This window comes from Anneissia japonica, unplaced genomic scaffold (genome assembly GCF_011630105.1).
Source record: "Anneissia japonica isolate Jap-2015-1 unplaced genomic scaffold, ASM1163010v1 scaffold6016_len257023_cov185, whole genome shotgun sequence".
Taxonomy (NCBI): Eukaryota; Metazoa; Echinodermata; class Crinoidea; order Comatulida; family Comatulidae; genus Anneissia; species Anneissia japonica.
The window spans coordinates 75,561-100,487 of record NW_022744250.1 but is presented as its reverse complement, the minus strand read 5'-3'; the positions used below and the strand labels follow the sequence as shown (position 1 = coordinate 100,487).

General features: G+C 34.5%; 3 protein-coding genes across 5 annotated transcripts in view; 2 read left to right on the top strand and 1 right to left on the bottom strand.

Moving 5' to 3' along the window:
• The first annotated feature begins 26 nt into the window (after positions 1-26).
• Positions 27-3,757, top strand: LOC117119592 (ATP synthase subunit f, mitochondrial-like). Its single transcript, XM_033264417.1, has 4 exons — positions 27-104; positions 1,119-1,223; positions 1,741-1,857; positions 3,483-3,757. Exons 1-4 carry the CDS (start codon positions 89-91, stop codon positions 3,509-3,511), a joined length of 267 nt encoding a protein of 88 aa, XP_033120308.1. The 5' UTR covers positions 27-88; the 3' UTR covers positions 3,512-3,757.
• Positions 3,758-4,124: 367 nt separating this feature from the next.
• On the bottom strand, positions 4,125-12,871 carry LOC117119590 (AP-4 complex accessory subunit tepsin-like). Of its 2 annotated transcripts, XM_033264415.1 has the most exons (12): positions 12,795-12,865; positions 12,298-12,370; positions 10,329-10,420; positions 9,905-9,998; positions 9,316-9,383; positions 8,905-9,040; positions 8,248-8,523; positions 7,247-7,337; positions 6,621-6,740; positions 5,977-6,055; positions 5,584-5,718; positions 4,125-5,490 (listed from the first exon to the last, which is right to left on the bottom strand). In XM_033264415.1, the coding sequence occupies exons 1-12, from the start codon at positions 12,831-12,833 to the stop codon at positions 4,606-4,608; spliced, it is 2,088 nt and encodes a 695-aa protein (XP_033120306.1). In that variant the 5' UTR covers positions 12,834-12,865; the 3' UTR covers positions 4,125-4,605. The 2 variants fall into 2 exon arrangements, with proteins under 2 accessions (XP_033120306.1, XP_033120307.1); XM_033264416.1 differs by lacking the exon at positions 12,298-12,370 and having other exon boundaries at positions 10,329-10,399; positions 12,795-12,871.
• Positions 12,872-13,000: 129 nt separating this feature from the next.
• Positions 13,001-24,927, top strand: part of LOC117119601 — a 17,927-nt gene continuing 6,000 nt past the window's right edge. For both annotated transcript variants that reach the window (XR_004447214.1, XM_033264435.1), the window contains exons 1-8: positions 13,001-13,074; positions 14,163-14,242; positions 14,935-15,203; positions 15,790-15,855; positions 16,463-16,568; positions 17,067-17,182; positions 18,739-18,830; positions 19,989-20,074. Coding sequence is in view for 1 of the 2 variants with exons in the window: in XM_033264435.1 (XP_033120326.1) it covers positions 14,222-14,242; positions 14,935-15,203; positions 15,790-15,855; positions 16,463-16,568; positions 17,067-17,182; positions 18,739-18,830; positions 19,989-20,074 (756 nt within the window). In the remaining variant the exon portion in view is untranslated. The remainder of the gene's footprint in view (positions 13,075-14,162; positions 14,243-14,934; positions 15,204-15,789; positions 15,856-16,462; positions 16,569-17,066; positions 17,183-18,738; positions 18,831-19,988; positions 20,075-24,927) is intronic.

The window sequence follows — 24,927 nt, the reverse complement described above, 5'->3', positions numbered from 1 at the left end:
TATTATTACTGCACAAACAGCCAATCCACACTCTTCGGCCTCACCACACTCTTCTGTGACCGGTGTATTATTCCGCTCGTGATCGAACATGGCCGACGGTAAAGGTAAGTATTTGTATCAATTCCGTTGATCATTTGCAATAAAAATACGTAAATAAATAGGTTTGAATTGTATTTTTTTGAAAATTGTATTTAAGGTAGCTCTTGTGCATACATCTATCGTAATTATATTGTCAACGTATCCTTCGAAATGAAGTATAATTTAGCCGATTACCATAAGCAGCCTAGGCTGGCGCCAAGGTAGGAGGTGGTAGGACTAGGCTTAGGCCTAGGCCTCCTCCTCTTCTAGGCGCCTATCCTAGGCCGGTTAGCCTAGGACTACCCTAAAGAAGATTGTAAGGTCGGACCTGTCTGCAGTGCGTTGTGGGATCTCTTCTGCAATGTGGAAGCCTGAACTAAAGAAAGCTTGACCTAGGCCCTACCACTACTACACTGCTTCTTCTAGCCTAGCTAGGCCGTAGCTGGCACCTTTCACTTTTCAGGGGGAAGGGCATGTGATTTGTCTCCCCTTGTGCTACTACTGTTGAGGAGGAGCCGCTGATGATCTGTACAGGATCAGGGGTTGTAAGAGGTAGTTTGTGGCAGTGAAAATCCTGCGCGCAACCAACCGATGGGCTCCAGCGGGGGGGGGGGGCGGGGGAATTAACATATGCTCATGTCAGAACCCTTGGATATCAATCATTCATATCATGCCTGGCCCTTTAGCACTACTTTGAGCTTGCAATTTCTTTCTGTGTATTGTGAGTCTAGCATTAGTGCAAAAGGAAAAAAAACCCATGCTTGTTGAAAATTGATCTAAACCTATTTTATGGGGTAGATTTGTAATCAACATGCATGTAACATTTTCATTAATCTGTCTATGATCACCGAAATTTTACTGTTTAGTTTTCTGTGGCTTCTTGGTGCCAATGGGTGTACAATGTCTACCACACCCATCCTTAGTTTTCTACAGCTACAATCCTGAAGATATATGGCAACAACAATTTAATTAGCTTGGTCAGCTCATAGCTAAATATACACCTAAATTAATCCTTTAATCTGTGTCGTTATTTTCTCCAGCCCTAGCTGAGGTGCCTCTTCGTGAGGTGAAACTTGGCCAGCTCCCTAGATGGCTTGGAACATGTTCCTTTACCCCAGGAGCATTCAAGAATGCAGTTGTAAGAAGTGAGTAAAATCATTGGAAATTCTCGTTAAGCACTAGTATAGAGCTTGCAACGTTACATAATAATGTTGTGAGTCCGGCTGTAGTGCAACAGCAATACTTGCTCGAAATGCATCTTGTTTACCATTAGTTACAAGTTGAATGACAAGGCAATTTACATTACTTGTTAATAATTTTTACATTCATATAAATCATCCATTATTCACTTCCCATTAGACATTAATTAGAGAAGCCTGCTACTGTATTTGGCTAATATTTTCTTGGTAGAACCATTGGGGATAAAGATGAATATTTAATACCTGTTCTGTGGTGATGTTAATAATAATTATCCCCAGAAAAATGACATAAAAATCCTAAAAAAATAATCTTGAAGTAACATAAATATAATACTGTAGTGTATTTTAAAAAGGTTTACCTGGATAATGATAAAAATGATAGAAGAATTGTGATACAATTCAAAACATTCCAAGTATGTTTTATCGACAAAATAAAAGATTTCATGATGAATGTCATTTTCAGATTTCTGGCGTTATCATACCAAGTACATTAATGTGAGGAAAGGCAATGTTGCTCCTATAGGTCAATTTATTGCTCTGACCATCGGTCTTACATATATATGGCGCTATAAGAAAGAGAGTAAGTATCTCCAATCAATTAAAATTGTATGATTATTATAGTTGTTTTGTCACAACACTAGGTGGCGCCCTCTGTCGCCAACCAGACGTTGGTTACCGTTCATTACGCCTGAATGACTTCATAGGATTTCTGGAATAAGCGTTTTAAAATCAAATATTTTACCATCGAAATTTATTAAAAACACAAAAGCTTGCATTATATTACTTATTGAACACACATTTAATCAATTAAAATTTACAAAGAAAAACTAAGGTACAACATCTTAATAATTACGTTAGAAATTGGGATGAATTTTTTATTTTATTTTATTCGATTTCCAGGTGAAAATACACAAAAATATACATAAAACAACAGTACAATCAGCACCTGAGGGTAGCCATAAGTAGGATCAATTCGAAGAATTGCACTGTCAAGTGGCATTCCTAACTAAGAGTACTTAAAAAAGTATTAAAATTCAATATGATTGATCATTTACTTGAGCTCCCTTCTAAATCCTTCGAAGTGGAACAAGACTTTATTACGAACATCACGAGGAATATGATCCCAAATTCGCGGGAAGTTCACAAACGGAATATTTATAAGCATTAGTTCTAGCATAAACATGTTTAAAGGTGAGTGTTTCAGGATATCGGTCATTTATGACAAATGGTTTGTCAGTGGAGAAAATGTCGTCCGGTTGAACGCATTTTGCAACGATAGCAACAGGGTAGTATCACATGGTATCGTGACGTAACACTGTAGTACTCTACTGATTGTTAATTATTCAAATTTATTATTTTTGTACTGTACACCTTAGTAATTTCATTACAATTATTTAATATTTTATTTATTATTTTGATTCCTATTAGATTATTTTTTTTTAATCCTAAATTACTGTAATCGAGCCTTCTAATTTGTACTTAATTCACTTTTTCTAAGCATTAATTTAGAGCTTGCAGTAATCCATATATTACTGTGAGTCCGGCTCTAATGCAATATTAACACTTGTTCCTTACACAACTTGATAATCTCATTGCAAGTTTGTGAGAAAAGGCAAGTGACATTTTAATTAGTGCTTAATGATCATCCCTTAATATTTGTATTTTAAATATCATTTTATATCTGTTATCTTATGTGATTGTCTACACTCACTGCACCTATCTTTGATAGACATTGTGTAGTTTGGCAGCTTTAAAGGAATTTCCTCTGGTGCTGTGGCACCAGCAAATGATGTGTTTATTTTGTAATAACATATGTGGCAATGACAAGCCAAACCAGTCACTCGTCCTCATCGAAAATCCTGTTTTAGAGATAATGGCCAAAGCATGCTGGAATGTCAGAATTGTTGAAATCTATTTTATTGCACTAAACTAAACTTAATATATATCTATACATTATGTTATGCTGTTAATTTCTCCACTTTTAATTTTTAACAATTTGTTGATGGTTTCTGCCTGAGAAATATAAAAATATTAAATACTGTTTTTAAACAGATTTATGTTCAAATGATTCTTTTACCATTTTATAGCTCTCATAATAACTAAAAATTGATTTTTGCGATGAGTGACTGGTTTGGCTTGTCTTTGCAACATATATGCAACAGTTCTATGTAAATGTTATGATGCAAATGTTTTTTCTATTTTCAGAGCACCACAGGATTAGGAAGTACCACTAAACAGCATAATACAGACCAGTATGCAATAAATTTACTAAAAATATTTCAGGCGTTTGAATGACAAGGTAGAAGTAGAGCCATTCCGGACTAAATAAGAGTACCTATTACAAGAATGCTAAGAACTGTTGACCTATTCATTATATGGATGTTAAGACGATTTACCTTGCTGTGAACAGCTTTATCTTGCATTAATTATTGAATTATTTTCGAGAGAAAATTGTATTAAACAGATTGTTTATGTTGCAACTAGTGTGTAAGATTGTTTTTGTTTCATACTGTTGTTATTGTACTTCATAAATCGACAGCAGAAATGAGCTCTTCAATGTGGATCATCCAGATTCATATTTACAGTATATTTGTCAATAAACTGTGCTAACTCGGACACACTATATTTCTCGTTCTCAAAGCAAGAGGTATAGTATAATGTTTCATGTTTGCAAGCAACACTATTCGTCCAACCTTACTTCTGATGCGCAACACATAAATATGGTAACCAGGGCAGTATGCCATTCTTGAGAGCTATGAACAGCAGCTCAATAGGAGCATCAGGGTTGAAGCTGGCCAAAAACAATATTTGGCTAATTTGGTATGAGAATAATTATCCACATAGAAATTTAATTAGCAAAAATAGAGCTTTATTTCCATTAACTTTATGGCTAATTTTCAATGAAAATACAGTTAAACTTGCCTAAGTCGATCTTTTTTTACATGCTAAATTCTTGTTTTCTATTATGTTAATGATCTGCAAGTCAAATTTTATCTCAAGTCTAACAATTTTTCAATGCCATTTTATATACAGTATTTAGCAAAATACAACTAAAACACTAGAGCATGATGATGTAATAGCTAGTGCATTTTCCCCATCAGCCCCAATATTTTAATACCCCTTAACTAAGCTATATTTACTTGCTGAACAAATGGATAATAGCACATTCATATTTTGAAAGGACATTTTAATATAAAAAAATAATTTTACTGTAATTTAAATTGCACAAGCTGTATTTGTAGTTGTCCTTTGTCCTAAAAAATGATCATTTCGAATGAAGGCTGCTAAAAAACAATGCAAATAAGAAATCAAATATACAAAAAAAAATTCATTTTGGTATAGCAGATTTCATGGCTTCTTGTACAAAATCAAAGTTCTCTTTTGGTTTTGGTTTAGATCTAGTATTAGTCTGAGTTATAAACCCAAAGCTTCCTGTATTATCCTTCCCCAACTGAAGAGGAATGGCACTGCTTCCACTCAGAGTACTGGTGGAGAGCTGAGGAAACATAGCAGTGATCCTGTCTTTATCCAGGGATTGCTGCCGTTGCGGCAGAAGAGTCGTTTGTGTCTGGTTCATTACAATTTTATCATTTGTCGCACTTGAGACTACTTTCTTACTATCCACTTTAAAATTCATGGATGCTAGAAGATAGTCAATGTTATTGTCACTGGATAACAGAGGGTCTTTGGTTGACTCCTTGTACTGTGGTTGTCTTGTACCACCACAGGGTTCTCTAGAACAGCTGTTTGATTCCTTGACATTAGAATCATCAACAACTACTGAAGTGGTCATAACACTATTACCAACAATTCTACTGTTTCCCACTGTATTTTGTTCCGTAAGCAAGTCCAAGACTTGTGCACCAATAGGCAAATTATTTCCTAATGTGTTTGCTTTAATTTCTTTTGTCCCCTTTAACGTGTTATTGCTTCCATTTTCACTATCGTCAGGTTTCATCATCAAACCATCAAACAAAGATACCGAAAATTTGTCCGATTTATGTCCAATATGATCATCTACAATTGCATTTTTCTGTCCAGACTCATTAAAATTTGTTGGGAGTCCCTTTTGGAGGTTGTAATCATCTTTTAAATCATTACATACACTTTCATTGCTTGTGGTTGTAATCAAATCCTGTCCTGCATAAGATGCGTTTTTTGGTTCATTTCTCAATTCTTCTTGTTTAACTGCATTTTGGATTTGACGTAAAATCTAGAAAAAGAATATTAAAATTTGTTTCAGCAAGCAAGTCAGAGAAAAAAATTGTAATAGCACCTCCAATCAAACGCCACTACTACTACTGACCTTCTTTGCTTTAGAAACAGCCTGTTTACTGCTTGACTCAGCTAAAACGACCGTTTGCAGAGAGCCATGGAGCATTTCACTAACAAGACCTAGCAGATCAGTATTCAACAGACGTTCAATAGCACAAAGCGCCCTCTATTGATGACAGTAAAAAAATATTATACATTGCATCTTTTTGTTTCAAGTATAAAACATACAAATGATTTGCAATGAGTTATCTTTCTATGAAAAGGATTACACAATACTACAGATATTGTTTTGTTCAAGAGCCAATGTAAATATAGTGGCTATGTTATTTATGCATTTATTAATTGGCAAATAAAGTATACAGTATTAACAGTTTATCATGCAAATTGCAAATAATTTTACATTTTAATTCGAAAATTTTCTTACCATCTGAATTATGCTGTCATAGTTGGTTATTTTTTGTATCAAAAACTCAAGCACCTGATCACAGTTCAGTGTATTGCACCTAAGAATAAAAAATATATTAAATTATGAATTTACATACATCTATTAGGTGAGAATATTTTTATATACCTTGTTTAGTGAACCTGTCACCCCCGCCAATAACAATGATTTCAAATAAAAATAAAGTTTTTCTTTTGGCCAATTTGCACGCCCGCTGAAACGAAATAAAATGTAAATTTAGGAAAAAAAAAATTTGTCTTTATTTTTATTAAACCTGCCGCTGCCTTGAAATCTCCAAAAATGAGATATACAGTAAAATAAGATAATTGTATAATTTTAAAGCATTTAACCATCAAATTACTACGTGGTTTACATTCACCAATAAATTTTATTTTTATTTTCTCCTCAATCTGGATGTTTTTTGTAAAAGTATTTCCTAAATAAGAAAACGGAACACCCCTTCGAAAAATGGAACAGTCCGACCCAAGGCGCCACGTGCGAACCGTCTCCCTAACAAACGTCCTGATTCCCTAGAGACTTAGTAAGCAACGACGTTATTAACATATGAACATGTAGCTCTCCAATAATGTATCGAAAAATGAAAGCACAATATTTGTATGAAGTACCTTCTTTCTAGTTGATCAAGCTCCTGACGAGACGGTATTAGCCTGCCCTCGCGGCTCCCAACTATGTCTTCAACACAGTTAGCCTCCTGATTCCAGTCCTCAACAACAGCAGATTCCAGCCTGAATTATGAAGTGTTGATATTAGGTAAATCATGATAGATCTCATGTATGTCACCGCTGTGGCATAATTTTACACTAATAAATGAATTGCATATCTCCCAGTAGGAGTGCCTGTTTACTGCTTGACATCCATGCTTTCTTTGTTGTGCTGTCTAGTGAATAACTGTACAAGTAACAGATTGTTAACTTTTTTGTTTTTTTCTAGGACAGGTCTTATCTAGGCATATGACATCATATTTTGTAAGCTTACTTTGGAAGACTATTCATTTTTATCTTTTAGCTTATGATGCGATGCCCTTCATACACCTCCACCAGATTTACTCTTACAAGTAAATTTACAGACAATAGTTAAGTATCTACTGACACCTGCAGGGGCAGTAGTCACACACACACAAAAAAAAATCCATAAAACATGTCATTTAAAGGGATAAAATATGTTTTCCTTATTCACAGAACTTTTACTACACAAATACTTAAGTTAATTATCAGCCACTTCAAGAACTTACTTCTCTGACCACGGTTCACTTCCATTACTATGACCACTGCTAACACCATCGGATGATCCATCGTCCTCCCATCCTCCCCCTGCTTTACCACCTGTGGATATAGAATTATACTGAAAATAATGAGGATGGATAAACAATCAATTCACTGGCCTTGCTAAATATGGAATAGTTATTCGTAACTTTTGTTTTTCTTTTTAATTGGTTCAAGCCAAAGCCAAGCAGCAAACTTAATCCCTGTTCTAAGTGCCATATCCAATCACAAACATTACAAGGCTTAGGGAGTGGAATGGTTTTTGGTCGTTACCATGACAGGAATTGAACTGAGAACCCTGGGATTGGAAGGCAAGCATCTTAACCACCAAGCTTTTCAACAGCACTAAACATAGAATAATAGTATAATATGCCTAACTACAAAAATAAAAATTGTTCATTGACATTTTAAGGTAAAGTAGAAAATATGTACAGTGGTGGATCCAGGTTTTGAAAGAGGAGGGGGGAGGGGGTTTCAAAATCTTTCCAAAAAACCCAAAATGAAAGGAGGGTCTGGGAAAAATGTTGATTCCTAGATAGCCGGAAATGAGCCTTCCCCGACTTCTGAGGAGTCTTTAATTTCTTTAAAATTCAAGGTTTTCCCCCTCTTGAAAAAGTTCAGGTAATTTTATCTCATTCTTTAGGCCTATAGATAGAGAAAAAAAATCAAAGACATATTATTATATTCCAACAATATTCAGTAGTTAGATATGTAGTCTTTCTTCCATGTACCGATAAGCCTGAAGAACGCACTTTCATACATAAATTATTACGATGTCGAACCAAAAACAGTGTGTATAATTTAATTGAAGAAGTTGGGCTAAGCCTAGTTTGTCTGATCTGCCAACTTATGCCCATGGAGGTTAGTATGCCTTTTGTAAGCTACGACCCAGTAGTATTTTGTTACATTTCTTCACAGAGGGGGGTTCGTCTGAGCCTCCCCTGGATCCACCACTGATGGATATACTTACCTTTATATATTATCCTTGCTAGGTCAGGATTTTGAACAACTTTATTTTTCGTAGATTTCTTTACATCTTCTCTCCTACCAGCAGCAGTACCTACATCAGGTGTGTTCCCTATTAAGGATCCCTTGTTAGTACTCTTGTTTGGGTAGCTTTTGCTGGTACTGCTCGGTATTGCTTTATACACTTTTCCACTGCAGTCGGAGTGAGTACTGTCTTCTATTGCTGAGAAGCTCTCTGTAAGCTGTTGGATACCATTTTTAATTTGATCTGTAAATGTCTCTGTCACAAAAACAAATATTTATTAATGGATGTTCACATGAATAAGTTTTTTAACATGTTTCAGACAGTGAAACCTAACATTTTGTACGATTAGAACAAAGCACCTTAGGATTAGAAGCCAAGCATGTTAATCACCAAGCTTTTTCACCACCCAAGCATTCTACATTGGTTAGCTTTACTTAGTGGCATAAGGGATGCCACTTTCCCATCTCTAAGGCATTAGAAAGTAAATAAATGGCATCAAAGTTGTTATAAATCACCACATATCACCATTCCTCTAGGTAGCTCGCTGCCCACTTTTCCATTAGTCCCCTATCACCTCTCCCATAAATAAAAATGGATGAATATTGATTTCAAAATAAATCAAGATATTCAATTTACTTTCTTGTGCTGGCTGAGTATTCCCAAAGCCTTCCATGGTTGTTTTCGATTTATTCACACCATATCCTGCTGAATCCATAGAACTTCCAGTGGTATCTGCTTCTTTCTCTGTGTCAAACAAGATGGTTGACAATTCCTTTGTGAAATAAAGAAATATGAATAATATCATTCTCTTTATACTACATAAAAAAAATATAAGTAAATCCCTAAATATTGATTGTCGAATATTAAATAGTTTAAATTAACAATAACAACAACAGCAACGACAACATCATGATAACAATGACGACAACAATAATAATAATAATAATAATTACAATGATGATGGTGAGGATGACGACAATAACAATAGGTTAGTACCAACTTTTCTAAACATATATGAAAAACAGAAGAAAAAAAAAAAAAACGTACTGAAGCAGCTTTTCTGACAGCAATATATGGTGCATTATCATGGAGGGCATGCCGAGGTCCACTGTGCACTGAAAAATAAGTCATCAAAAACATTAATATTTGCTTTGTCTATGTGCAGCTAATAATTGAAGAACAACATAATGCAATATTTTAGCTTTTATATTGGCCTTTTAGCTCTATCACATTAGATTTAATCATCTACACTAATATTATATATTAAAATATATATATATATATATATATATATAAAATGAAATATATATAAAAAAATAAATAAAAATAAAAAAGAAAAACATATAATTCTTCTTATTGTGTCCACAAATTTTCTAGATACTTAGTTTGAGCCAGAGTTGGACAGTTTCTACCACAATCATTGTATTCTGCTGGGATTGTATGATGAGACGAGGATGCTTCATGACCCCAGCACATAATTTGAGAAGCATTTAATTATTAATTTCACATTATGTGCAGGCCTGATCATGTGATTACAGCCAACCACAGAACAGAAAGCATGGGATGTTTAGATACTTAAGGGATATAGCAGGATGAATAATACAACATACTGGTGAAAAAGTAGTGTGGTACTTACTGGTTGCTTGGTTGATGCCTGTTGCTCTACGGCGCAATCCAGCGGCAAAGTCTGGATGACCCTTCTGCACTAAACGAATCATGACGTTGAGAACCTATTCAAGATTCAATATTTATTACTTATTAAAACTTAAGAACATGCTTAGTAATAAGTAATTCTCCCACACAACCCAGTAGGCTTAAAAACTAACCTCGGTACGGAATGGAATTTTTTGGCCAACAAACCTTCTACATGGTCAGTTTGACCAGAAATACCCAGGACGAATAACCAGTGTTTTGTCAAAGCAGAAAATTCCCATGCAAACTGCACCTGAAATGCTTGCATAATGTTTGAAAAGGGCACATTTTAAGCTTTAATATTCTACAATATAACAGTAGGATTATATATTTGGGACTACAATACCTTTAGTACACACGTACAATACCTTTAATTTAACATAACAGGAACGGTATTCCAATCTTTCCACTAGAAAATCAAGTAACGCTGCAGTCTGTCCTGGAGAGCCAAATGTGAGATCTTTTAAGATTGATGAAGGATTTCATAAATGAAACTATGGTGAAGAGCTACTCACCAGATTTGTATCTGGGTACATGATAAACAAGAATTTTCAGATTTGACCATGAACAGTAAATCAACATCATAACATCATTTCGAGGTAAAACAGTTAAATGGAACAGATGATAAGGGGTAGCCAATCACAAAATACATTACTGAATGAACATTATTCGTGAATTGATATTGTTGTTTGTCATATCAATACTAAAATTGTAACAAAATTAAGATGTACTGTATCTATGTAGAGACAGTAATCAGTGGTGTATCTAGGGGAGGATGCAGTGTGCATGCACCTCCCACCACCCCCCAAAAAAGCTTGCATTCCCCAATTTCTTCCCCAATTGAAAATGTCCAAAGCAAAAAATCATGTTCAAATAAATAAAAATCCCCTTATTTTGCAAGCTAGCACCCACCCTCTGGCTTACTTAATCTTCGAGGCCCCTTCATCTTCGCGCGCCCCTCCCCCATTTCAAGAATCCTAAACATGTAACTCAGCCTGACAGGAATTAAGTAACCAGTACAGGGATATTGGTTGATGAATCATTATTAAATTAATGATAGGCTAACGTCATTGTGACCACTTTTTGTTAAGTTCCAGGAAATATAAACCTCAAAGTTTCAAAGGCGACACCACAAATTACGGTAGATCCTAGGGGAAGCAAAAGGGTGAATGCCTTAGGTGTCATGCAACTGCATTATGAGGGGCTACGTGACCGAATGCCATCCGTTTCTGCCACGAACCTGTTCGGCCACAATATATTTAACATCCAGAATTTAAGTGTGTTTGGTTTGTCTTATTAAAATATAAACTATCCTTAGTTTAGAAATAAATAGGTTTATAATATCAATTACCAGTGAGAATTTTATGTTTGTAAAACTATTTAATTTATGCTCGTTTCTTGTATGTTAACCAGGCCTGGGCTTTCCTTGTCGAATTCACACAAATAAAAATTATGTTTGCCCTTTCCACAGTCTTTACTTTAAGTCAATACACATATAGTATTTATTATATTATAATTATCAGTATCACAACATTTATTAGTCATTCAATGAATTGAATTGAATTGAATAAAAACATACAATACAAAATGTGTTCGATATATTGCAGACGAAAATGTTCGCAGCCAAAACGGTCCTACACCTACGTAACCGACTTGAGGCTCTACAAGATAACTGCTTGCAGAAGAATGAAATAAGATGTGTTAAACATAAAAGTACTAGCCATGTTGCTATGATATTTAGATGTCATAGAAGTAGCTTTTTTGATGCTCGAGCAATAAACAAGTAGAATTCATTACCAGAACATGTTGTTAAAAGCTCTACAACAAATACATTCAAACAACTACGACATTTGCACAAGTAAAAAGAGAGGAGGCACTTAATACGAGCTATAGCTCATTGCTTCCTTAAATCACAAAAGGTAAGAATCACTAAAGGTAAGAATCACTAAAGGTAAGAAGCTTCTCAAGAGGTAAGCACCCCTTCTTCTTCCGTTCATTCAGTTACCCCTTTCATCTTATTAAAGATCTGCAACTCTCTGGTGGAGATTGGGCAGTACACCGGGAGACAATCCCCTACTCGTTTCCGAATAGTGTCTGCGTTAATTAACATGCACACAGGCCATAATGCACACAGGACCAACAGCTGAGACGTCTCGTCCGAAAGACGGTATGCTATCGTAACTTGCATTTCAGCCCTCCAGATGAAACACAAGGAAAGCAGCTATGGGAATTGTACCGGGGACCTAGAGATCTCCACGGTTCAGCGCACACACATTGCCTACCACCAGTTGTTTAGCCTACCCAGCTAAAATGATATTCCCATTCACGAAAGGATACTTTTGATATCTTCATATAGATACCCAGGCGTTGGACTAGAATCATCAGACGTGGCCTTCACTAACATGGGGGTCTAAAAAATTCAAAGAGAATTCATAATAATTAATAAAGACGCATAGGCATTCGTAGTAGTAGCCTAACATTAACAATAATTAGCCAGTACAGTAATCTCAAATAAAGTTACAATAAAACGTAAAACTAAAAGATATGTGCATTGGCCTCCATCCTTCTACAATAGAAGTAAAGATCCAGGTTTCAGTGCTTGAAATTGCTACAGAATCATCTATTTTTGTAGGTTGTCTAGGCCCAGATGTTATATGCTACTGCGTAATTTTATAGGACTGAAACGCCTCTGAAGATAGCTTTGTCCCTGTTTAAATTGTACTGGAAATACGAAAGTTTGCAGACCAAGGGCTAGCCTAATTAACAATTAAAACGTCATGTACGAATTACTCGAGTAACTATGCAGTTACTCAAACCTTACATATAATTAGTACCTTATTCAAAAACAACATTTTGGACGTTATGCCCGCCATTATATGTGTGTTTATGAAGTTATAAGCAAACACACAGATTGTTGTTTTCAGTCAGAAATCGCATTACTAAAACACAAGAAGACGACCCCTGTGGGTCTTCCAGTGAACTAGTCCAGTAAGCAACTTCGGTCGCATATAATTATTGATCGCACTACAGCAGACACTAGTGCCATATGCGCGGTTAAATGACAACAGACGACATGTGAATAATGATGAAATTTGAGGCAAGGGAGTTAGAAGAGTACGTTTGTATCACGCTTTATTACCTTACTGGGTCAGCATAAATATTTTGTTTAGTACTTAACAATACTTTAATGAACATTTCATTTTTTAACTGTTGATTTCTAAATGAGGAACTAGTTAGGACCACTTTGTACGAGGCTTTTTCACTCCTCCCAGGTTAGGCCTATATGCCTAGCCTAGAGAGTGGCTTGGCCTATTTTAAAAACTTTTTTAGGGGACGCCCTGGATGGGCTTAGAGCCTGTAGTAGCAGTACAGTCAGTCAGGGGGAGGCTAGGCCTAGGGTGAAGGGTGAAGCTGGGGGTATTCTCCTACCATAATATGCATTGGTTATTTCAGATCACAGTGTCAATATTCAAAGAAATATAATCATTCATTTTATTTTTTTCAGTAATGTAATAATAGTAGGCCTATTCATAATATATTATAATAAGTATTGCTGATACTTAGTTGAGTGTTTAAAATTTAATAGAGATCAACAACAAACATTTTACCTCAAAAAAAAAAATTTAGTCCGCCCTTGACAGTTAACACATTCGCTGCCAGAGAGGATACTCGTCTCACTAGGTGTTGCTGAGGGCGGTAGGGATGACTATACTCATCAAAACGGGGTTACATTGTAGCGTTTATTACTGTACTACAGGTACTTTGTTATACTTTGTAGAACCACAGACATAACGGCTGGTAGTTTGGGAAAGATATACCTAGACGATAACGTACAAATAACGTATGTATGTTTGTTGTATTATGTTAATGGCAGTACACTCAATTGCACGAGTAGCGCCCTCTCAAATAAGACCCATGCAAAAAGTGGACAAGAAAAAATGCACTGGCAGCTGCAGTAAAAAGTGCTGCCCCAGTGCCAGCGACAAGTTTACTTGTCCCCTAATATTTTCCTGCCAATTTATTAGACACACTATTTTGATGGTATGACTAGATAGAATTTAAAAAAAAGTATGTTTGTACATGTAAACTTGTTTTGGCACACGGCAAGGAACCTAAAAAAAGAAGGTCTGGCAGTCAACATGTTAAATAATTTCCTGGAGAATTATATCGTTAATAAACTGTTCAATTCATCTCCTGTTTAGGCGTATCAAGATGAGATAGCAACAGGAGAAGTAACAAATACCATAGAAGAGTAAACAAGATGGAATCTTTGCTAAAGCAGGTGTGAAAACAAATTTATATTTAATTAAGCTCTGTCCAGATTATGACATTTTTTGGACAAAAGCTGTTGTATGCCCATATATAGTCATGGTGTGTCTATATATGGGCATGATGTGATGTAATCATGACCATATTTAGGCATGTCACATGTTTTTGTCAAATAAAATTTGATAGTCGGGAGAGGGCTTTACAGTATGATACAGATTATGATTTAGAGTCAGTTATCGTTCGTTCACGTGAATCACAGGCGCTACACAGTTTTTTTTAATGGAGCTTCCTTTTAGCCTTAAGTTGATTTTATTAATTGACTGGAACAGTCATAGCAGGTTAGCAGCATGCCTCCCCCCCCCCCAAATTTATACTCCTGGGTAAGAAAGGCAAACTTAAGTAAGTGTCTTGCCCAAGGTCACTAGCAATGCGACGAGCATCGGCCTCGAACTCCTGATCTCAAGATCAGAAGTCTAACACCTTACACGCTGTGCCATACGCTCTTACGCAGAATCAAATATAAATCAATTATTTTAGATGTACATTATCTTCTCGATTCTTTAGTACTGAATAAAATCAGTCAACAAACCATTGTCTGATTGAGGTGGATAAAGTGTTATGATGATCATGTTGTAATTAAAATTTCCTGGGATGTCATGAATGTTACTTTAAAAAATCTTTATTAATTTGTTTACCATTTATCAGGTGTTAGAAAGCATTCAGTCAACAGGGCTTGAAGACCTGAGCCCGGAGGATGTTGGCAGATTACTAGCTGTTGGTTCATCAGAAACATTGGATGAGACGCTCACTTTAGGTGATGGGGACTTGGAAAGTTTGGAGGAAGAATGTCAGGAACATAAACATGAAATGACGGAAGATATAAAAAAGGAATTGGAAAGAAATAATAGCGGATATCCACACGATCCTCTCTATTTGCACTTAGCACACAAACTCAGGAATTGGATGGATTCAAGGTAAGAAAGTGTAGTGACATAAAGTGTTAATTTTATGTATATTAATAATGAAAAATTAAAAAAATATTTATTTATTAAATATTTATAAAGCACCAATATCACCAAAACAACGTAAAAATCAAAGGCGCTGTGCACGTTTAGATGATAAAAAGGTGTGTTTTGTGTATTATCACTTTGTGTTTTGTGTCTCCCACATTGTTTGGTATTTTAATTATAGTTAGGAAAAATAAGAGGGCCTTATGTTAAAATCAAAATCTAATCACCCCCAAGTTGAGCCTTATTTCATATTCAAGAGGAGATTGGCTTATACCAAAGAAACTTAATTATTAATAATCAATTGTAATAGCTATGTATGCCTACTTCCTTTTGCTATCTAAATGGATAAGGCATCAAAGTAGTGCAAATAGAATCTCCATCTTTTTTATCCCTGCCTGTCCATCGTCTATGGGTATTTACCCAAAAATCTTGTTGGAGCTGTTTTTTCTGAAAGGGATAGAATGATCAACAATTTATTTTTTATAGCTGTTGTATGTTTTGTATTTTACTTTATTAGAACATTTCTTACTCTTTTTTATTTTGTTTTTAGATCACCTGATGCACTTACACTTCCAGATTTTGAATTTTTAAATGAAGGAGAAAGTGTTACTGAGAGGTAAATTATATTACTTTAATTATATTATATAATCATATATAATAATTATATTAATGATGATCATGGTTCAGGAATTTTACTGTGTATAGTTTTGAATTATAATTTTGTTTCAATGTAAGAAGGTCTTATTTAATATAAAATCAGTGTTCTGTAGATAGGAGGTAGGGAAATGTATTTGGTGACAGTATCTTCTATGTAACATTCCTGGCAACTACTGTTAATTTATTTGTAATGTTGTTATGTGTACAATTGCCTCAGTATAAATAGCAATACAGTATATAGAACTCTGTCTACACTATCAAATTTTCTTTGACAAAAAACTGTTGTATGCCCATATATAGCCATGATGTGCCTACATATGGTCATGATGTGATGTCATCATGCCCATATATAGCCATGATGTGCCTATATATGGTCATGATGTGATGTCATCATGATCATATTTAGGCATGTCATATGTTTTTGTCAAATAAATTTGATAGTCTGGACAGGGCTTAAGTGTGGTTATTATATTTCTATCGCCCTTTTAGTCCACTATAAAACACTGTCTTAAAGAACTTACACAAGAATAATACAATTATTGACAAGCACTGCTTGATCATCCTAGAAAACAACTGTTTGCTGCCCTCACTCCAGATGTTTGTGAGTTTAAAGATTTATGGAATGAGGACCAATTGGAAAGAAAAAAACAAATGTTGCTGACAATCCTAAAGGTATGAATGCATATTCCTAAGTTATGATTTTTAAATATGGAAAATATCAGACATTTGCTTTTAAACCCACTTTACAAATAAAGTACAATTTGTTCGTTTATTCAGATTCACGTTATTTGTTATTGTGAGTACAATATAAAAGATTATTATTACTATTACAATTATTATTTATTTATCCATTCATTCATTCATTCATTCATTCATTCATTCATTCATTCATTCATTCATTCATTCATTCATTTTTTTCATTTATTAATTGTTATTTTAGATCAGAAGCAACCAATGTAGTATTTTACTTTATCTTACTTGCATAAATGCTTATATGGCCCACTCTTCTTCAGGTGACAGTACTCCTTTGTGGTGGCGTAAATTTTGCTGAGTACTGATCCAGTCTGTGTGCTAGGTCTAAATTTAATGTATTTCATGGTATTTTTTTAAAAAATTTATTGTCAGGTCTTTTATTGATTGACTTAGATTTCAATTTATATATTTATTTAGAAATTGAAGAAGCGAGGAATCTTGGCCTTACTTGGAATGCGGAGGACAGTAGGCACTCTTGAAATGTTTCCTCCAACAAGATCGTGTCTACAAAACAGCTTCAACCAGCGACATAAGTATGCTAATCAATCAGTTAATTGTCTTTCATACATCCAACAATTAATCAGTCAATCAGTCAATTCACACAAATATATACCTTTAATCATAGGCGTAGGCAGTATCGACCTTAGGGGTTGCGGAAAATGTGAATGCGGAACTAAAAACCTAGAATGCGCAACTAAATTCCTATTCTAATGAAAACTTACGGTCATTTGAGTATTCTAGCCCACTTACTGGAACTAATTTGCATCCACATCCCATGGTCCCCACGCCTACACCCATGCTTTAATAGACCGAATTAGCGATCAACACTGTTCAGCTATAGTGGGTATTCGAACCAAAACAAACGAATGAAGATAGGCGATTTACACAGTAATTTAAGAAAATAGCCTTTACTACAACATCTCATACACGCTTTGTGTGTAAAGTTGAGTGTGATTTAAATTAACAGAAACCATTGTTACATGTTTATGAATGTAACGTCATCTTTTCTCTACGATAGCGTATGCCAAATGTGAAATATAACGAGAATAAAACATACTATTTTGGGAATAAAACGTACATTGGTCGCGTCTGCCTGTGTTACAGCACGACGACGGCAGCCGTGTATTCACTCACAGTGAATCATGGCGTCGGTCGATGAACGTGCTTGTTGCAAAACTCATGAAATGTGTTGTACTTGCAGATTTCAAGGAGAGCTAAGTTATTCAAAATTATTGAATAATGTTCCTAAATTCACACCAATAACTTTGGCAGACTGGATGTCTAAACAAGTAAAAGACTTGATGACAGCACGGAGCTGAACGTTTACAGTCAGGCCTCACTCAATCATCACATCCAGCCATGTCGCGTTGTCGTGCAACAAGTGTCAGGGGCCGAGGCCTAGCCTGTAAAAACTCTACGTATATATAACTTAATTTTACATTAAAATCAAATCAAACGTCTTCTGATAGTTCTATGAACCTTTCTTAACCTACCAATGTTTTAAAAAGTATCTTAACTGCGTACTTTGGTTTTTTTGCTTGTTTTCCAGGACCATACAAAAAATCGCAACATTATAGAATAGGACTTTTAGGCTCTGTTTACAATTTTATACCCAGTCGGCCAAATTGTGATGACGTCATCTTTTTTCGCTAATTCGGTCTATTATTATGCCTTGGCTCCTTTTATACTACTCATTGTTTTTTCAAGCCGTGCTCAGATAGGATACTTAGCAATGCTACCCAAGAGGTTATGAAGCGTTGTGCCTCATATAAGCCACAGTTCTAGCTTTTAAAACTTATTTATAATTTTTTTACATTATTTTACACTATTTCATTTGTATTTGTGAAAACCTGTGTCATAGATGTGGGGGCACTCAACTGTAACAACTGCTTGGTAGTTAGAAGTACTGTGACGTAGTGATGATGTACTCTTATATCTTCAACAAACATATTAAGAAATCTGAGTGCTGGGTAAACAAGGGTAAAGCTCTTCAAACCATCTGTCAATATTTGTAACCACTGCTTGGTTCATCCCATACTTATTCTTCACAAATGTTTACCTGTACTCTCTAAAGTTTCAATCATTGCAGGTTGACTTGTCAATTGTCTGTAGGAGCGAGGGCGCTATCTAAGCATTGTCATCGAGACCAAACTGCATCTTGGTGGGCTACATCAACAGGAAGTAAGTTGATAGGGATTTTTACAATATATATTTTTTGTGAACTTTTCTTAGTAGAAAAATTATCTGTTTCGTTGAATCAATTAGTTGCTTACCGTAGTAACAGTTTCAGCAACTGCTTTGGTCACTTTTCTTATTGTTATTGCTCTTTTATTTCTTTATTTGTTGTTGCTTGATCTATTTGTTTATTATATTGGTGGGATAGGTTTTTATTTTGTGAACATATTTGTTTGTCAAGAAGGTCTTACAACAACGGCTGATTATTCAATCTTTCAGACAAACAATCTTTATTCATTTGCGTCCAATCAGATAACATATAAATGTAGATTTCTGGTATACAAATACTAATTATTTGTGGGAGCAGTTGGTACAGTGGTTGCGTTTCGGCCTCCTAACCTTAAGGCCAAGGGCTTTCAACCTTTGCTAGTTTTTATGCCGAGTTGATTGGCCGAGTGGTTATGTCAGGGGCACCCTATTAACAATCAGCGCTGTAATATCGGCGTTGGTTCAAACAGCTCATTCGTTAATGGTTCCTGGTGGTGGAACAAGTCTTCTCAGATAAGGAATTTTAAACTGTAGGCCCAGTGTACGCATTTGGCTTGTGTGCACTTAAAGTTTGATATTTTTCCAGCAGAGAATCCTTAATATTACGTTTAAATGCTGCAAGGCTTAAAGGCCCAATACAAATTTTAAGTTGAGCTGTTTTAGCACAAAATATGCTGCAAAATAAAAAATAAAAAAAGGTAACATTATTTCTACTTTTTTTTGTTAAGGGCCCTTGTCCTGTAGTTTTAAAATTTGAATTATCTTCAACATTCCGAAGGCTCCCTGGCAGCCTGTGTCAAGTGCTGGTACCAGCTAATGGAAACATTGTCACTGCTCTTAATTTAAAGGGTTTATTTTTTTTAGTTTTTAGTTTAGTTATTTCCTGGTTTAATTCATTTGAGATGATTATTGTGCATAAGGACATTACAGTACAATAAAATAATTGTATCAATTGATAACATAATCTTTGTATAGACTTCAAAAATGGATGCATGGTAAAAAACGTTGATCCAATTAAGTTTACTTTGTATGTATAAATGACATGGAATTACCCTAAAACCTATGAGAAAATATGACTCATGAATTTATTGAATTAATGATTTTTTTTTTAATAAGGTGAAGCAGCCAAAAATGCTCATGCAAATGTCATCCTGAATCGCATACTAGATGAGGCAGTGTGGATCAACATACATTCTCTACCGGTAAGACATAGTCTGTTTTTTATATAGCACCCTCTAACAGTCAGTTAATCCTTTGACAATATTATGAATCCCAAAGTGCAGAGATAGGTAAACAATATTAATAACTCCCTCAAGAAAAAATAACAAGTACAGTATTATCACAATCACAGGGTATAGTGGTAATTATCGTGTCCATAAAACCCACACAGGAAGCGGCTTGAGAGTATAATTATTGGTACCGACTTGTTTAGTTTATTCAACCAATCTGAAAGGATTTAATTATATTTATGCAAATTTACACAATGATGTCGTGTTAATTTTGAGTGCGATACTTTTTGACAGCTCTGACATTAGATAAACAAATATGAACTTGGCATTGGTGTTGCCTATTAACAGACTGCCAACCCATTCACTTTTTGTCTTCAATTACACATTTTCTTTTAGATTTTATCAGGTTTTTTCTCTGTTAAATACCTTTTTGCTGATCACAATCAACATCCCCTCTGGCTGTTGTGTTTACCTATTTATATCCTTTTCTTTATGTATGCAAAAAGATATAATAAAAATTTATAAATACCTTGAAAATGATCAGTACAATATATATGACATGTCAAGATCAGATGGTTTGATATTGAGGGCAAGCATTGTGGTATTTTCTAAAGCATCATACCTTTGCAGTTTCCTTTTTACTACCTTTTCAGATTTGTTAATATTATATGCGCAACGAAATTGAGATAAAAGATTGCGTTTCTGATGTATTTAAATCAGTGATGTAATAGTATAGTATACACTGCACTTTGAATTGTTTCTAGGTGTCCGTATTACAGGTCATTGCACTTATCTGTACTTTTTAAAATATTGCTGTGAAATAGTGTATGAATATTAATCAGCAAGAATAACAGCCTTTGTGACTATTACAGAACTATTGATTAATATTTAGTTTCTCCGTGTACTAGAGGTACAACTTTGAATTTAAAGAACATGTCGACAAGTTGTTTTGCCTTTAAAAGATTTTGGTGGAGATGGTGGTGGTATGGCAAAAACAAACTTTATTTATTTATTTATTTGTTCTTTATACTGGGTTATCGCTTCACTCAAATGTTACTGTTCTCAAAGAGGGCCAAGTTTGTGTTGCTCAAGCCCGACTAAAATTAAACTAAACTTTATTTTATTTGTTTTTTAAAAAATTTAAACTATTATAATTCAAACTAATACACTGTTACATATTATGTATATATTATATACGTATTGTAATTTTTATTAAAATAATATTTTACCATTAAAATTTTTATTATTTTATTATTATTGTTATTCATATTTTTATCACTACCATAGCAAATATTATAAACTTAATCACATTGCATTTCCCTTTTGTACTGTTGTTGGAGTTGTTGACATTGGATGTTTATTATGCACATGTGTACGTGCCGATTCCCCATCCAGGCACTAGCGTACTAATTGACACGCGTGTCATTAATGATAGTACAGCAGCTCTCTCAGTTTGCTACAATCTTAATTATTGTACCATATGTTGGTGATGTGCATGTATTCAAATCTTTTGAGTTGTCACTTATGGTGCAAACTCTTTAGACCTCAAGGTCATGAGTTCAAGTTCTACAATTTTTTCTAGGAATTTTTCTCATGACATTTTAATCATCTTCCAAATTTAGCTTATTTTTAATTTTTGTTTTGTTTTTTTGCATTAGCTTCTATTTGTATTGCTACAGTTTCTTTGCCACCAGTGTGTCTCTGTGCAAAATTTTCTGTTAGATTTACTGCTGAACCATTGTCCTGAATGTTTGCGAAAAAACATAATTTGAAATTAAGAATACTAAAGTGATAGAAAAGAATAATAGGTGTTAATAAACAATTTGATATAGAAATGAATTTAGATATACTAGAGTGTAGTAAAACAATATTTTAAGATAGTAAAATACTAAACTTAGTAGTAGTGGTAATAAAACACAAGAATAGGATAATTTAAGAGAGGACTATTTTGAACTGTCCAGGGTAATGGACCTTTCTAGAAAGTGTTATGATATCTAGCACTTATCGCATGCTAGTGTGATTTAACTGTCGGCAAACCTTTTTGTAAAATCTGTCTTCATTTGTGAATATTGCTTGCTAAGTACATCTCAAACCCCTAGTGGGTGATTACTGTAAGCCAAGGCGTAAAGATAAATGTAATTTGCAATATAACTTTGCTGATAAACGGTGATAAACCAAGAATATTTGTGTCAAATGCCAAGAAAGTTCTCCACCATTTGGACAATAATTAAGAATGTACTTATCCCAAGGGATGAATAGGCTCAGGAGTTATGGAAACTTTTAGCCTGTCTTGCTGGGATTTAGAAATTGCTTTTAGAAAGAAAACATGTTACGTTTACCTTCAATCGTAAGCTTTGCTTTCTTACAAAGTGAACTGTTGGGATAATAAAATAGTTTGCAAAATAAACTTGTGTCACACACTTGTGCTTTCTAATTAGAGCCAGTATATTTCTACTGTACAGCTGACTCATTACAATATGATAATAATATACGTCTTTATCTTTTGGCCAAAGTCCCTCTATTAAGCTGTTACGCTCTGCTGGGGAACAAAATCCTCTTCACGGAATCACCTCTCATCTGACGGTACTGTGTCCTACTCTCTCACATGTAATGCCCCTATACTCTCTGATTTCTTTCATTCATCTTTTTTTCATGTTTGTCTCTCCTCCTGACCTTTCTACATCTACTGTCTCCCTCCTACTGCATTCCTCACATCCTCACCCCAGACCTTGTCCCTTACATTTTGATATTGAGCTTTTTATAATTTTGAAAAATCTTTTTTTGTCATCTTTCTTGATAGTTACTTAATATTAAGTGCCAGGATACCACTATTGAATTAGATTTAAGATAATTTAAGATAAAAAAATTAAATATTTCATTATATATAACTGTTATATGCAGTACTGGAGACATAAAACATGATTTTTATATTAAAATTAAACACTTTTTGTGACCCACATATTCACTAATGTAATGTGAATTTGAATAACAAGTTCAGATAAATTTCCAGTTGATTTTTCCCAGGGAACATCTGTCAGCTTTTGCTGAGTACAAATTCTTTACTAACTCTTTGCCACTTAATCCAGTTGCATGGATTGACATAAATACATCTTAATATTCTCCTATCAAAGTTGCGAAATAATTGGATTTGATTGCCCGGTGGGCTGTACTCCTGACTCGGCCTTGACTAAGGTGTCCTGAAAGCTTTCTATTATAGTGTTGTTTGACAGTGTTGCGGCCTAGATACTGTACAAGTATAAATTCACTAAGTACAGTGACACAGTGTGTACTTTTATCCCCTGACAGGTATACCTTAAGAGCGACTTCTCAAGTATAAACTAATTTTAAGCTGATTTGTAAAGTGACTTATAGGGTTGTATTATTTGTCATCATTTATTTCACATATAAATGTAATAATAATAATTATTGCATTTATATGTATATCCAAAAACACTTACTCATACGTGCATTAGAATACATAATAACAAATTTCAGTGTAACAATGTAATGTTTAAAAATACAAAACATCAAATAAAATCATGCACGACATAGCAGTTGATTTGAGCTGGCTAATTTATAAGGAGCACAATTCTTGAATAAGCGTGGCAATGAATCCTCTGAAATCTGTTATAAGATCAGCGGCACTTCTACGATAAACACTTTTAAAAACTCAATAAACAGGAAGTCATTTTTTTTTGTACCACTCACCGCCAATTGCAAGCTATTTAAATATGGGTTCTCCACTAAATTAGAAGATAAGTGCTGACCTCTTCCTCACATCATAGACTCACAAAATGATCTGATCAAGTGCCCCACCACTTGACTTCAACAATGGACACAAGCCACTACAATTGCTCTATCTACTAATAGACTCCGGCATAGATGATTGTCACTCCAATGCTCTGATAACCAACACGCAAAATGACACTTGATACTCGACGATGCAGATAAGCCAGCTGATCTTCCGTGGTAAACAAACACCACGCTGTCCTTGATTTGGTGCTAGACATTCCGCTATCCTAAAAATGATACAATCTTGTGTCTTTATCATATTTTCCGATATAAGAACGGAACTCAATATGTTGCCAAGTAATCTAGTCGACTGTTGTAATAACCATATTTGTTTTTTGAAATTGTGTTGCATTGTGGATGTTGATCAGATGTCCAGGGTAGTAGGTGATTTATGAAAACTAACCAAATGCATCATAGCTAGCCCATCCACTTCACATTACAATGACCACATCGGCAATTCAGTTTTTTTGTTCCCAAAAAACGAACACAAAAACTTTTATTTATTTATTTTTTATTTATTTATTGCACATCCAACAGTGTATACACCAATTACAGGATGAAAATATAAAATATAAAAACTTACACAATATCAATGGAAAAGACCTAAAGTTATTTTACAGACTCAAATGTGATAGACTTAAACTGAGAGAAACTACAATGAAAAATATCAAATTCAGGATTATTACAAACACAATTATTATAGAACGAAGACAGTCTACCAAAAATACCATTTTTACAAACATCAACACGTGAGAATTGTACATTTAAAATAGGCTTAGAACGAAGTCTACGAACAGGGACATTAAGATAGAAATTAGAAACAATATTACAGGTAAACATTGAATTTAAACACTTATATAAAAAAGTAGGTCATTAATTTGTCTTTTAATCTTTGGAGAAATAATAGGAGTTTGGCAAGGCCAACAGGTTTCTGGACCGAGAAAACGTAAAAACTTACCGTGGATTCTTTCAATTCTAGATGATTGTGTGTCAGATATGGAATTATAGATAACTGAACAAAAATCAAATAAAGG

Coding starts and splice junctions, on each gene's coding strand:
- LOC117119592 (XM_033264417.1), top strand. Junction 1,224..1,740: donor CAAGAATGCAGTTGTAAGAA/GTGAGTAAAATC, acceptor TGTCATTTTCAG/ATTTCTGGCGTTATCATACC. Junction 1,858..3,482: donor ATGGCGCTATAAGAAAGAGA/GTAAGTATCTCC, acceptor TTCTATTTTCAG/AGCACCACAGGATTAGGAAG.
- LOC117119590 (XM_033264415.1), bottom strand. CDS start 12,833: ATGGCGGGCATAACGTCCAAAATGTTGTTTTTGAATAAG. Junction 10,421..12,297: donor TCTATATGAAGATATCAAAA/GTATCCTTTCGT, acceptor CAATCTTAAAAG/ATCTCACATTTGGCTCTCCA. Junction 6,741..7,246: donor AGTGAACCGTGGTCAGAGAA/GTAAGTTCTTGA, acceptor TTCATAATTCAG/GCTGGAATCTGCTGTTGTTG.